The sequence below is a fragment of the Acinonyx jubatus genome, chromosome A2 (genome assembly GCF_027475565.1).
Source record: "Acinonyx jubatus isolate Ajub_Pintada_27869175 chromosome A2, VMU_Ajub_asm_v1.0, whole genome shotgun sequence".
NCBI classification, from domain to species: Eukaryota; Metazoa; Chordata; class Mammalia; order Carnivora; family Felidae; genus Acinonyx; species Acinonyx jubatus.
The window spans coordinates 120,131,875-120,147,630 of NC_069383.1; the positions used below are offsets into that span (position 1 = coordinate 120,131,875).

Sequence of the window (15,756 nt, forward strand, 5' to 3'; positions counted from 1 at the left end):
TGAGAATGCTCCATGGAACATTCTTCATCTTTACGGGGTGGGAGGAGTCACTTTATAACAACACTATCAGCTCTCATTGTATCTCAGTGTGACCATTCACCATACCTATATTATAAACTACTTTCCACTGCTTCTGAAATGCTGTAGATCTTAATGAGAAGAAAAGAGGAAAGGGGGGGAGATCTATGTGAATGAGAAATGACAGAACTGTAATGTAAAATAGAAACGCTCAAGTGACAACTAAGTTTGCAAAAGACTCTTACTGATGACACTTGGGGGAGGTGTTCTAAGTGATAATTAGGGGGTGCTAAACTGTGAATAAATGGCCATCACTGTGATTTCCTGTGCGTCTACCAAGTGCCAGGCACTTCACGTGTATTTATTCTCATTCAATTTTCATAAACACCCATTTAGCATAGAAGAAAATTAAAGCTCAAGCGGAAAGAGAAAGTCACCTAGCTGGCCAAGTGCAGAACTAGGATTCCACTACGGGTCTATCCCAGTACCGTGTTCTTTCCACTACTCACCCAAGACCCTCTCCAGACCAGCCTAACCGAAATCTGTCACTGGCAGCCCTCCAAAGGAAACCTCGCCAAAAGCACCCTGACTAGCTCAATGCCTGCATCTTCAAGGCACAGACACCTTCGGTGGATCAGACCCACTTCCACCTCACCTGGGCTCCCTGTTCTTTCGCACCAGACTGACAAACGTGTCGATCTCAGCGGCGGTGATGTGTTTTTCCAGGAGTTTTCGGTTATTGTGAAGCAGGGCGGTGATGGTGTCTTCGGCCAACACATCATAGCCAATCTGCTTCTGCATAAAGCCAAACTGCTTGGCTATGTACTCCTTTTAAGGATGAAAAGGGAGGTCAAGCGGGGAGAACAGAAGATTTTAAGGTTAACCCCAAACTAAGCAAGCAGCAACCTTCCCAAGCGAGAAGGGCTGTTCATAAGGGAAATCCTAGTGAGGTACCTTTCTACAACTTTCTCATCTAGGTCAACAGCTGCAAACTCCCTCACACCCTTGGTTTTACTAAACCCGCCACACAAATGTAATTAAGCAAATTACCCTGTATGTACAGATGGGCATTTTATCAAGTGCATAGTATAAATATTAATGTGGTGACTTATTTTTCTAAAAGGTCAAAGCTGTTTTTCAGCTGTGATTTTATTGCTAATTCAAGAGGACTTAACTGTGCCTTATTGCTCTGTGCTGCTGAATAAACATACTTAAGCCTACCTAGATGTTTAGAACAGTACCACCCTATTTTGCTTTATCTGGGGTGAAAATACATTTGCATAGTCAATGGGGAGCAGAATCAAGTGAGGAATACCTAAGCCAGTCAATCATATTCACAGAACGCATAAAAACATCACTGGCTTCTCTCTTTGGGGAGCAGACATGACATTCCATAAAAAATATATGAGAAGTCAGGGAAATCTCTTGTCGGTATTTGTTTCTATTCAGAGACGTTTCCTGCCTAAGACAGACTCAAAGTTCAAACAGCACTTGAAACTTGGTTTAATGTTTCAAAATTAATTCCCAAATCCTAAGTGGACACTGGCCACTTTTCAGCCCATACTTAGTAAGGATGCTTGTTTCGTAATTAATCAGCCTTCAGGGACAGACTGCTGCTGGGTGGCAGACAATCCATAACAACAAGCAAAGACATTCAATGTAGCAGCAACAGGTGGGACTGGTTTGGCCTTTTCATGTACAAGCGAAATGTGCTAGTACACTCTAGAGGCTCTGATGTATCCTCATTGGAAGATGGCAGAGAGGAACAGAACAAAAATCTCTTTGGCACTATTTGAGTATGGTTTTAATGCACTGGCAGAATTAAAGTAACCAGAGCACCCAAAGGCAACCTGTCCAGGCTAATGAATAAAGCATCATAGGTATATGATACCTTCTATTTAGATAATAGCAAAGGCTAAGTCAAAAGCTTATACTTGCTAACAAGATTATATCTAATACTTGAGAGCACTGCTGAAGTTTAACACTTTCTTCATGACAGAACAGAACAATTTTCATTACAGAGAGAAGTTTAAATTTAAAGGCCAGATGTGGTGGCAGTCCAAAGTTTACAAACAAAAGCCTTTTGTAACACAATGCAGAGAAGAGGAGTCAAGGTTATGATAAGCATCATCTGTGCACCTACACTAATTCAATGCAGTACAAGACTTCTCAGCCTCAGCACTACTGACTTTCTGGGTTGGGTAACTGTTCGTTGTTGGGGGATGTCTTGTGCATTACTGGATATTCAATAGCATCCGTGGCTTCTACCCACCAGATGCCCCCTCGCCCCATCCCGCCCAAGTTGTGACACTCAAAAAGGTCTCCAGATATTGCCAAGTATTTCCTGGGGGACAAAATTACTCCCAGCCGAGAACTACTAAGTGTGGCAACACAGTTTCCAGGTTTCCTTAGAATGGCAAATTGATGGGAGACCCCAGAGAGGTTAGAAAGTTTATCTCATGAGGACACTATATACAGTGTCATGACACAGATAAGAACTTAGAATACCATAAAACATGAGCCACAACCAAGATAAAGAGAAAGTTACCAGCACAGATGGAAGATATGGAAGGGAGCAAGAAGATTCCACTCTTGCTTTAATATAAACACATGCAATCATTTCCCTGATTTTTAAGATAACATGCCATAAAAAATACTAGAAATGTACTAACAGTATCAAAAAAAAAATCTCACTGAAAGGTGGCTGCAGAAGGGGACTTCTTGGGTATCCTTCTTAAGGACTCTAGAATGTATCTTCTTCTCAGGCTTGCAAAAAATCTATTTCCTTTCTACACACAAACCTAATGAACTATTCTCTAGCCATTAAGTAATTACAGATTTAACACTTAGAACTCATGAGGCAAGTAAGTGAACTTCAGGGACAAAACTGCCCATCACTTCCCATCAATCCTAAATCCCAACCTGGTTTTTCCTGTAGTCTTGCTGAGAGTGTCTCAGGACCCTGTAGCAGAGCCGACAGATATGTCTGAAAGGAGCATGCCGCTGGTCCCCAAGCTCCTCGAGCCGCAGCATTGGGCCATCGCCACAGTCTGTGAACGGGGCTTGTAACAATTTGAAGATCTGGTTGTGAGAAGGAAGAATAAACACCGTCACCATTTAGTGTGTTAATGGCTAGTCCTCTGTCGCAAACTAATAGAACCTCCTGGGAGGCAGCACTACACAGGCCACTCTCTCTACATCAGTGTCAGTAACCTGAAAATTGTACACCCACTCACCACAGTCCACCTGGACCTAACTGGTCCTCAAACACTTCCCAGTACAGTGTGTAGGGCTGTGGTTAAGAGTGCGGACTCTGCAATCAGCAGATTCTAGGCTGAAATCATTCACCTGCATTATTCCCTAGTGGTATAGAACACAGTCAAGGTAACCTTTGGTTTTCTCAGGAATAAAATGGAAAGAACACTACCCAGCTCACAAGGGAGTGCTAAGGATAAAAGATAAAAAACTGTCAGTTACATAAATATAGTGCTCAGCAAAGGCTTCTGCCACGGAATCTGATCATTTTGGCCCCTCAAGGAATTGTTATTGTAGAAATGAGCATTGGCATTGAGCCAATCTAATCTGGGAGGTCATCACCTGAAACAGCTGGACATAATTTCTTCTTGGACTAGAAAACCGTGCTGAAACATGATGAAGTATTAATAAATTTTGTCTTTCAACAACCAACAGGAAAAAGTGTTCTCAAATCCCAAGTTCCTATGGAGAACTGAAGGAGTAGTAACGAATATATTTTTCTTTGGGTTCTAGTGGCCAGGAATTTCTATGCCAAGCATACACCCCCATCTCTGACAGCTTTAGAGAACTATATAGTATGCATTTCTGTGCACTTCATCTACCCTTGTCACTTACCTCCCTACAATTTGTCTTTACACCAGCTTACTTAAATTTATACCAGATAATACCATCTATATATGTCCTGTAAGCCATTACTCATTCTTTGTGGTAAGATCTTGTGTTGATTTATGGAGGTCCCTGTAAGAGCTTATACAGGCCTGAGTTTACCAAATCCTCCAAATTTTCCAGTCCTATGAAATAACATTAAGAACACATGGCACTTATTATTATTTTTGATGAAAATACAGTTGTCAACTGAACTCTTCTTGGAGTTCCTAGTAGGTGAATTGTTACATGCTGACATTCAACAAGTGTGTTGTCAATTTAACTGAGCTATGAAAGCCTGGGTGGCTCAGTTGGTTAAGTATCCAGCTTCAGCTTAGGTCATGATCTCGCATTTAGTGACTTCGAGCCCTGCATCGGGCTCTGTGCCATCAGCTCAGAGCCTGGAGACTGCTTCAGATTCTGTTTGTCTGTCTCCCTCCCTCTCTCTCTCTCTCTCTCTCAAAAGCAAATAAACATTAAAAAAAAAATTAACTGAGCTATGAAGCCATGAAAAGACACAGAGGAACCTTAGATGCATATTATTAAGTGAGAGAGAGGCTACATACTGTATGATTTCAACCACATGACATTCTGGAAAAGGCAAAACGATGGAGGCAATAAAAGGATCAGTGGGTGCCAGGGGTTGAGGGCAGGGAGGGATGAACAGGCAGAGTACACAAAGTTTTTAGGTCAGTGACAATACTCTGTATGAATCTATCATGACGGATATGTTATTATACATTTGCCTAAATCTAGAGAATGCATACCACCAAGAGTGAACCCTAATGTCAACTCTAGATTTGGGGAAATTATGATGTGTCAATGTACGTTCAGCAATTGTAACAAATGTATCACTACAGCGGAGGATATTAATGATAGGTGAGGCTATGCATATGTAGAAGGAGGAGGTATACGTGAACTCTGTGCTTTCCATGCATTACTGTTATGAACTTAGAACTGCTCTATAAAATCAAATCTGTTTTCTTCAAAAGTCAGCTGATCAAGCCTTCCAGGTGGGAACCAGTCATGTCCCTCTGTAAGAGCAGTGATCCCACTGATTTCTTACAGAGATCCCAATATGTTGCATCTCACAGACCTGCTTGAGGATATTCTGTTCTCTCATCAGCTTCTGCCGTTCTCTGTTAGGCTTGGAGAAGACCACTTCAAGCACATCTTGACCAGAGTTAGTGCCACCAGTGACAAAGTAAACCAAGTCTTCTAGCAGCTTGGTTACAGACCTTGAGAGCAAAGAAGCTATTAGAGATGGGAAATGTTCGACGTGTAACAGGTTGAAAACTTTACCTTGAAAGACCCAGGCCTAATGAGGCACTTAAACGCAAACAAGTCCTTTCTTCCCAATTTCCTCAAAAGTGAGGACCAATGACCAAAAAGAGTAAAATACACACAACACATTATTGTCCACAAAAGGATAAACACCTTCACAAAATATGAGCCTTCAAATTTTACGTCAGAGTAACTGTGGCCCCTATCATTTATTAGAAAGTTCTAGAGGCCAAACTAGAGACGGAGAAAAAAGGTCTTTACAATTTTAGAGACTTTCAAAGAAGTGAGTGTGGTTCTTGAAAATCACAAGTTAAAGCCACATATAAATGTTAATGCCTGACCCTCTCACACAAAGCTGTTCAGAGGTGGCATTTTCTCTTTCTGCAAACAACAGATTTAAGAGCTCCACAGTGGGTGAGGTTGAGTATGTCTGGTTGTTACGTGAAGCCCTTACCTTCTTTCATTCTGAGTGATGGTGCCTTTCTCCAGCTTCCCAGCTATAGAGCCCAGCACCTTGCTGGCGTCATTGGCAAAATCCAGGTCCCGAACCTCAGCAGGAGAAACCGGAACTATGGCAAATGCTTCCTTATCCTCCTTCACAGGGGAGGTGCCAATCTGAAAAGCAAAATGGTCTTTATGGGATTGTCTCTTGGACTGAGACAGTAAAACATTAATCAAAACACTATTTATGTGACACTGGGCAATCCAAGTAGCTGGAGCTATCTCGCAGTAAGAATCAACTAGACACAGAAAAACATATGAAAGGAAGTACCTCAAATCATTAACAGTTGTTACCTCTAGAGATTGTTACTGTGGGAAAGGAGGAGGCAGAAAGGGGGCTCTGATATCATTTTACACCTTCATTTGTGAAAAGAAGCATGTTAAGACTGTTAACAATTGTAAAACATGTTTATAAACACATACGGAGGTGTGCCTGAGTGGCTCAGTGGGTTAAGCATGTGAATCTTGATTTCAGCTCAGATCAAGATCTCTTGGTTCCTGAGAATGAGCCTCACATTCGGGGCCTGTTTGGGATTCTCTCCTCCTGCTCCCTGCCTCTCTGAGCCTCCCCGACTTGTGCGTGTGCATGCACACACGTGCTCTCTTTCAAAATAAAACATTTAAAAATAAATAAATAGGTGGGAGACTACGTGGCTCAGCTGGTTAACCATCCAACCTCAGGTTATGATCTCACATTTCATGAGTTTAAGTCCGGGTCGGGTTCTGTGCAGACAGCTCAGAGCCTGGAGCTTGCTTCGGATTCTGTGTTTCCCTCTCTCTCTGCCCTTCCTCTGCTTACGCTCTCTCTCAAAAATAAACAAACACTAATTTTTTTAATAAATAAAAATAAGTAAGCAAATACATAGGGAAAAAACAAATGAGCAAAATAATTATTGACTCAGAGTATCATATGGGCAGACACTGTACCAATCTTTTAACTTTTCTATATACTTGAAAATGTTCATAAAAATAGAAAAAAAAATTCCAGTAACCTCCCCCATCACTAAAAAAAACAAACTAAGAGTGTCATTTGACTTTTTCAAAACAAAATCCCTATGTTTGTGTTTTTATGTTTTATGACCCTAGAGAAGGTAGGGAAGGAGAGGTGGGCTTGAGGGAGAGAAATTAAAGGGGCTAAGAGAACTTCCAAAAAAATAAAAGTGTCTATTTAAAGACAGAGAGAAAGAAATAATAAAGATTGGGGAAAACCAACTAGGTATGTGATGTGCCTCAAGGCACAAGCAAACACTCCCCCAGCCAAAATCATCCTTCAAACAGACATGAAATCCAGACAATTGCTCAACCTTTAGGGCAAAAGCCATGGAATAAAAGGTTCTGGTTATTTAAAAAAGGCTAGGCTTGCTTTAGCCAAGTCCCTTGGAGAGAATTCTTTCACTGCATTCAAGTCTGTCCATGACTACCTCTGGCCAAAGCAACAAAATGCAGCTCCCTCCTCCCCAATGTGTCCTCAAAGGAGCCCTTTCATTAGGGAGCACAAGACCAAAGGAGGCAGCCAAGTTCCAGAACTTACTTTCAGCATTACAGGTTTTTCTTCTTCCTTGTCGATTGGGATATTTGTGCTATGAACCCAGGTATTAGTGCAAAGGTGTCTGAGTCGGACATAGGAGTTTCTGGGGGGAAAAATAAAAGGATTTGGGTGACAGGAATTTTTAGGTTCTCTAAAGCTACTGGCCTAGAATATATTCTATCAAAATAAAACGGGATACCAAAATGGTTTCCTGCCACATACACTAGACAATATAAACCGAGGCACAAATGAATGCACACCAAAATATGTTTTAATGTATTTACAATAAAAAATCATTCATAATGATTCTAACATTGTGATATGCTGTATTTCTAAATGTAAGATCACTCCTGTGAATGAATATCCCAGAACGGAGCATGAGACAGAGTAACCAAAACTATTTATTGACTATATATTAATGCATATCATGAGAAATGATAGAGCAATGCATGAAATTTTCCTATGGATCCATGAAGCAAAAAATAAAATTACCAGGATAAAATGTGAGTCAATATTTAATAATCTTGTGGTAAGGAAGGCCTTTGAAGCACACAGCAACATACAAGTTTCATTAATTTTAAAAGTAAAAGATGGATACATCTTATAATATTGTTTACATTTTTCATCTTCCATAAAGCAAAAAAAAAAAAAAAACCATCATGAACAAAGTTGAAAGAAAAAGGACAACTTGGGAAAATAAAAGAACAACACAAAGCATAAAAAGGTAATTAATCTGCATATATAAAGAGATCTTTAAATCAGTAAGAAAAAATGGGAAAAGTGGCAAGGAAAATAAGACAATGATATCAGCCAGTAATTTAATAAAGCAATATAAACTGCCAATAAACTTGCAAGTATACATTTAATTTCCTTAATATACAATTTACACAAATAAAAACTATGCATCTTTTTACTGAATGTCTTCCAAAGATCTTAAGAGACCAACATAACCCAGTATTTACAAGAGTTTAGGGAAATGACCTCTCCCTGCACTCACGGTGACAGTGTCAACAAGTTAAACTCTAGAAGGGAGTCTGGCACTTTGTAAAACAAATAAAATGTTCGCCAAATAAAAATCTTTTCAACTAGCAATCTCATTTTTAGATAGTTCGCCTAAGAGATGACAACCCAAGTACAAACTGGGGCGTAAGTATGTTCAACAAGGCATTATTTACGGTAGTAAAAAACTAAACAATCCAACGTCTCAATAATGGACTAGCTAATTATCATACATGCAGTGGAATACTAAAAAGTTATTAAAAAAAGATTACAATCAATATTTATGTGGAAATATGTACAGAACATATCGTTCAGTGAAAAACTGTTAAAAATAGCTTATAATTTTTATTAATGACAAATTATACAGAGGTATTCTGCATGCCCAGAGACTTGTCTAAAACTACATAAACCCTAATGTTAACAGTGTTTATATCTGAATGGTTAAATTTTACATAATCTTTATTTGCTTCTTTGCTCTCCATGATGTTAACACATTTTTGTGTCTTTACAATGGACATGGATAATTTTACAACATTTTCCAATTTTGCTTTAAGGAAGTAGTTGAAATAGTGGCATCATTTTTGCATCAGGAACCCACCCCATCAGTGAGACAAGACCAATGAACACCAAACAATAGTAAGTAACATGAAATGCAAATGAAAAAGCATTAAGTTGGGAGACAGTCAAGGTACGCACTGAAGCACTTTTAGAGGAGGAGATCAATGAGGCTACACGAAGTCATGGACATTTTCTGATACAGAAAACTTGAATTGGAACTTTAAACACTGTTGGGGCTCGGGCAGACAAGGGACCAAAGAAGATATTTGCATTAAGAGGAATTTAGAGCAATGGTAGAGACATGGAAAAGAGGTGGGGGCAAGGGGCATCAAACCAGACATCTATCTTTAGTACACACTCTCTGCCTTCCGCTTTTGTTCATTATACCTGTCCTGAATATTCCAAGTAAGGGCAACCATAGTGATATTTAACTAGAATGAATATACATCAAACAACATGAAGAAGAAACCTGACAGAGATGTGCCAATTCTTTTTTGTCTGAGTGACATGGACTAATTCTCTGAATTTCAAAATATAACAAAAGCCTGGAGCTTAGCTTTTAATTGGATGATTACCTTCTGTAAAGTTCTATGTCAAATTATATTTGAGACACAAAAGGGTGTTCTATCAATTCATCCCAAGTCTCATTCCCAATCCTTAACTCAAAAGCCATGGTATCAGGACAATTACAAAGGCAGTCACAAAGTTGGGTGCTCTCCCAGTGTTCATCTAAAGCATCTATTTTACATATACTGGAATTTTATTATCTTATTCAGTATACCCAGGATTTGCCATTATCCTTTTCACTTCGGCTTGGAAAGATTCTTCTAACCATTGACTATCACAAAAATTCCTTTGCTGATAACATTTCAGAGACATTCATTTATCTACTTTCAGTCTTCCTCATCTTCAAACAAGCAATATTTAGCACAACTTTAAGATGCAGGGAAATGAGTGTACTACTCCTAAAGCTTTTTGATCCCTCCACAGGACAAATGAATAGCCCATTCAATTCTGGCTCTCACGTTGTTAGTCAGGGGCAAGAATGAATAAAAATTTTTAAAGTTAAGACCAAGCTCAAGATCGTAACTGGTAATTAATACTAGTAGACCATGCCGGACACTTCTCCCATGGTGAATGCAAGGCTTCCATTGTTTAAGAGTTTAGAATCCATCTACCTATGGACAACTATCCACAATGACAGTTTTCCAATTTGGCTATGTTACCTAAAAGCTTAGACCTCCCCTTCCTACAGCATCATGCAAATTTCCAACCCACTGGGGAATATGGCCAACTTGCTCACTCCTCTTGCCAAGGAAATGCATGAAGCACCTTGTGATGGAACAATGTGGTATTTTACATCACAGGGTTCTGTTTTTTGCTATCCCTTGCAAACTAAAACATTTAACATGTAAGATAAACGTCATTCCCTTGTCTCCTGGGAACCTGAACAAATTCATTAGATAACTTCCTGAAGAGAGGACACAACATATGGAAATTTACTTAAACCAAAATGGAAATGGGCTTTACAAACCTGTACCTATCTAGTTAACAAGTCAATGAGAAAGGAAGCTTTTAAAAGGCAATCTACCCTACCCAAATCATATTTAAAAAGGATCTCAGAATGGATCAAAGACCTAAGAGTAAAAACCAAAAACCATAAAAGTCTTAAAAGAAAACATGAGCATAAATGTTTGTGACCTTGGAATGTGCAATGGTTTAAGAAACTGAAAGCATAAGCAATCAAAGAAAAAACAGATAGGACTTTGACAAAATTAAAAACTTTTGTACTTCAAGAGATACCATCTAGAAAGTGAAAAGACAACCTAGAGAATGGTCGAAAATTCTGGCAAATCACTTACCTGGTAAGGGATCTGTCTTGAGAAAAAAGAACACTTAAAACTCAATAATAAAAAGACAACTCAATTTTTGAAATGGGCAAAAGATAATGGGCAAAGGATGTGAAGAGATACTTCTCCTAAGATGATACACAAGTAGCCAATACGCACATGAAACCATGATGAACCTCACAGACAGAAAAATCAAAACCACAATGAGAGGGGTGCCTGGTGGCTCAGTTGGTTAGGCATCCAACTTTGGCTCAGGTCATGATCTTGCAGTTCGTGACTTCAAGCCTCGCATCAGGCTCTGTGCTATCAGCACAGAGGACCAGAGCCTGCTTCAGATTCTGTGACTCCCTCTCTTCTCTGTCCTTCCCCTGCTCCAAGCTCTCTCTCTCAAAATTAAACATTAAAAAAATTTAAAAAAAAAAGAAACACAACGAGATACCACCTCACGCTTACCAGGATAGCTCAAACAAACAAACAAAAAGAGTAACAAGTATTGGAAAGAATGTAGAAAAAGTGGAACCCTCACACACAGGTGGTAGGAATGTAAAATGCTGGATCCATGTTGAAAAACCATCTGGCAGCTCCTCAAAATGTTACACAGAGTTACTGCATGACATAGCATTCCAGTCCTAGGTATATACCCAAGAGAATGAAAACTTATGTCCCCCCAGAATGTGTACAAGAATGTTCAAAGTGGCATAATAGCCAAAAAGGCCAACAATACAAATGGGCATCAAGTAATAAGTGAGTAAATACAGGGCACCTGGCTGGCTCAGTCAGAAAAGCACACAACTCTTCATCTTGAGGTCTTGAGGTTGAGCCCCTTTGGGCATAAAGAGTACTTAAAACATAAATAAATAAATGAAAGAGTAAATTTTAAATACATTAAAAAAAAAAGGATTAGGTATTAGCCCTTTTTTTTCTTCTTTAGCATGGAACCCAAAGTGGGGCTTGAAGTCACAACTGTAAGATCAAGACCTGAGATGTGATCAAGAATCAGACACCCAACTAACTGAGCCAATCAGGCACTCCCAACCCTTTTCTTAAAAAAGAAAATAAGGGGGCGCCTGGGTAGCTCAGTCGGTTAAGCGACCGACTTCGGCTCAGGTCATGATCTCATGGTTTGTGAGTTCGGGCCCCGTGTCGGGCTCTGTGCTGCCAGCTCAGTCTGGAGCCTGTTACAGATTCTGTGTCTCCCTCTCTCTCTGACCCTCCCCCACTCATGCTCTGTCTCTCTCTGCCTCAGAAATAAATAAACATTAAAAATTTTTTTTAAATAATAAAATAAAAAATAAAATAAGGGCACCCAGGTGGCTCTGTCAGTTAAGCATCCGACTCTGGACTTCAGCTCAGGTCACAGTTTCCAGATTCGTGGTGCGAGCTGCCCATTGGGCTCTGAGCTGACAGTTCTACCTCTCTGCTCCTCCCTGCTCTCTCTCAAAATAGATAAATGAACATTTAAAAATAAAATAAAATAAAAAAATAAGTAGATGGGGCACGTGGGTAGCTCATTCAGTTTAAGTAGATGGGGCACGTGGGTAGCTCATTCATGACCTGACTTCGGCTCAGGTCATGATCTCAATGGTTTGTGGGTTTAAGCCCTGCAATGGACTCTCTACTGACAGCTTGGAGCCTGCTTCACAGTCTGTATCTTCCTCCCTCTCTGCAATGCCCCCCCACTGTTCATGCTCTCTCAAAAATACACAAACATTAAAAAAAATTTTATAATTAAAAAAAATAAGTGGATAAATACAATGTGTTATAACCATATAATGAAATATTATTCAGCAATAAAATAAAATGAAGGGCTAAAATATGCTTTAACATGAATGAACCTTAAAAATACTAAGTGAAATACACCAGTCACAAAAGAGCACATGATACATGATTCCATTTAGATGAAATGTCCAGATCAGGCAGATCAATAAAGACATGAAGCAGGTAAGTCTAAGGCTGGATGTGGAGAACAGGGAAGTAACAGTAACTGAGAAAGGGTGTGGTGTTCTTTTTTGGGAAGAATGTTCTAAAACTGTGATGATAGTTGTCCAGCATTGTTCATAGAAACTACTGAATTGAGCACTGTAGGTGAATTGTATGGTATATGAATTATATCTCAACAAGTCTGTTACTGTAAAAAAAACAAAAACAAAACAAAACAAACAAAAAAACTGGGGACAACTCATTCAGTTCAGCGTCTGACTTTGGCTCAGGTCATGATGTTGTGGTTCATGGGTTCCAGAGCCACATCGAGCCTGCTTCAGATCCTCTGTCCCCCACCCCCCCCCCAATCCAGCTCCTCTCCCACTCATGTATGCTCACGTGCTCTTTCCCTCTCAAAAAAAAACATTAAAAAAGTATGGTTAAAAAAAAAAAATCAGTGTACATCAGCTCAATCAGGGCTTCCAAACCTGGAGAATGCAAAGCTGTGCACATACTTGGGATTTCCTGGAGGAACATCTGTAGCTTTCCCCCAGATTCTCAAGGAATTAACAACCCAGCAGAGTTGAAGAACCAACTGACAATTTTACTGGGTGGCAAGGAAAGGCCTCCTTACAATGTCAAGTACTCTTCCACGTGGACACTGTCCTCCATTCATCACTCTGACAGCACAGGAGAAGGTACTCATCTAGTCCTCAGAGCACCCGCACTGCAGAGACCAGTCTCACTGACATGGTGCATTGCTCTGGGCCAAAGCAGGTATGGAGAGGAAGAAATGAAGGAAACCAAAGGTCAGCAGATCTGCAGATGTCACACCTTGCTCGAATACTTATGCTGCCAACAGGCATTCGACTGCTCCATCCACCTAGGGGACTTGTGCTTTGGCCGCTGATACCAATTCAGCACATGCTGGTAGGTTTTTTTTAAAGACAGGCTTACAAACAGGGACTGGAGTCTACTAACTTCTGGGACATTCTGAGCAGGATCTTTGGGTCTCTCTAATGTTTGACTTGGATCTAAACATAATTTTAAAAAGTGCATACATGGTCAAATGTCCTTTATGGAAAATGATCAGTAGTTAATTTGCATTAATAGGTTATTGAGTCTGGGTTCAGACCGTGGAATGAAGCTTCTCCTGCTGTCTCTGTTTGAAAAGTAACTGGAGATTGCAAGGGAGCTGTTAAATCTTACTATTTGTAACCAGGTATGTATATGAATCAGAATTTTGTTAATAGGGTGTCAAACCCCCAAAATACATAAATGAATCAGACACCATGGCTCATAAAACAATGTAACTGCTTTCCATAATCTCCTATTTCACATTTTTCTCCTCATGAAAAAAAAAAAAAACCGATTTTTTTTAACCTAACAAATGTTATAAACTTTTATTTCTAAAACATTTGTATTCATTAAATACTTGTCTTTATGTCAAAAATAATGTGTAAAACCTACAAATGCCAACAAGAGTGCTACTAACCACTGCTGTATTCAAGAGTCAGAACTGCCCACGCAACCCTGTCTGTCTTAAGCATTTAAGATTTCGGGCTCTGCAAAGGAACTGGCTGACATGTGAGAAGTTGCTCGAACTCTCTGAGCTTCAGTTTCTTTTTCTATATGAAGGGAAAGATAACCTTTTGTGCAGATGAAATGATGTAACACAAAGTATTTTGCATTGAACATAGCATGCAGTCAGCATTCAATAAGTGTAAGCCATTACTAACAATACTGTTGCTGGTTTTGGGGTTAAGCATGACCTTTCATCCCATTTAGAAGCCAGTTAATCCCTCCACCAAAAGGCATTGTTATGGAACAAAACTAAGAGTCAAATTTAATAAAAGTACAAAGAACACTGGTCTGACATCTCAATATATTACTATATTCAGTGAACTGCAAATGTTCCTTTTTCCAGAATTTCTTTATAATTGTTTCTTTAGTTAACTAGGAGATCTCTCAAGTGTGGGAATGTGGAAGAGAGTAGAGGAAACTAGAATTCTGGAGCTACTTGAGGGGCCCCTGGGTGGCTCAGTTAAGCATATGACTTCGGCTCAGGTCATAATCTCACATTTTGCTAGTTCAAGTCCTGTTGTCAGGGGCTTCCTGCTGCTCAGAGCCCGGAGGCTGCTTCGGATTCTGTGCCTTCCTCTCTCTCTGCCCCTCCCCTGCTCGCTCACTCGCGCTCTCTCTCTCTCTCTCTCTCACACACACACTCTCTCTCTCTCAAAATTAAGTAAAACATTAAAAAAATATATATCAAGCTATTTGAGCTTATGGTTTTGACTTGTTTACCTCAATAAAGCACTTCTTGTCCAACTACAGAGAACTTACTAATTGATGAGCCATAAAAAAAAAAAAAAAAAAAATCAGACACCATTCCAATAGGCAACCAGAACAAATCTTTTACAAGAGCTTCGAGAAAGGCAATGGTGATTTGGAACCCAAGAGGCCCAGCCAGGCCACAGATATCAGCTCTGACTTACTTGGGATAAGTCATTTTAGAACCCTACCTTGGGACAAGGCTATCACCTCCACGGAGAGTGGTGGGGTCCAGCTCAAAAATGGAGGAGATGTCATTGCCCTCAGGCACAGAGACCAGGGAGTACACCATCTTTTCTTGGGCATTTCGCAACCTGCTTCGAGAGGCATCCTGATCAGGATCCACCTGAGGAGGAAAAGTCATCAAGTCATGGATTCTGTACGCCAGACCCTTCACTCACTACAATCACTGCACAGTCCACAGGAACAGGGAAGAAACAATAGTGAACATCAGCAGTTGGCAGGAAAAGAACGAGAGTTTCAGAGCAGTCATAAAAGATGATAATCGGCCACCCACGCCAAGAATACTGACACTCTACCTTCTTGTGTTGCAATAAAAATGTTTAAACAATGCAGGGTTACAATAACAGATGTCCATGAAAAGAGTGCTATAGGTGACGAAGAAGTCCATATAGCTACATCCGTCTGCAGTAGTTGGAAGAGAAAAGAAGCACTTTGAGAAAACTCATCCTGTGGATTTGGTTATGGGACACTGTGTTAACCTACAGTTCAATTGTCTAGCAATAATATGATACAGCTACTTCCCAGGAGGAAAAGGAAAATCAAGTAAGCCTGAACCCAGGTGTTCGTAAACAGAGATCCCAGTGTGGCCAAGAAAAATATCTGAGAAGTCAGACTAGCCCTGAA

The 15,756-nt window shown here is 39.9% G+C and overlaps 1 protein-coding gene across 8 annotated transcripts in view; it reads right to left on the bottom strand.

Annotated features, from left to right (window-relative positions):
• ITPR1 (inositol 1,4,5-trisphosphate receptor type 1) overlaps positions 1–15,756 on the bottom strand; it is a 325,544-nt gene that overhangs the window by 167,756 nt on the left and 142,032 nt on the right. For all 8 annotated transcript variants that reach the window (XM_053219026.1, XM_027042521.2, XM_053219028.1 and 5 more), the window contains 6 exons: positions 15,081–15,235; positions 7,235–7,334; positions 5,657–5,817; positions 5,015–5,156; positions 2,941–3,099; positions 674–846 (listed from right to left, as the gene is read on the bottom strand). In XM_053219026.1, coding sequence (XP_053075001.1) covers positions 674–846; positions 2,941–3,099; positions 5,015–5,156; positions 5,657–5,817; positions 7,235–7,334; positions 15,081–15,235 — 890 coding nt within the window. The remainder of the gene's footprint in view (positions 1–673; positions 847–2,940; positions 3,100–5,014; positions 5,157–5,656; positions 5,818–7,234; positions 7,335–15,080; positions 15,236–15,756) is intronic.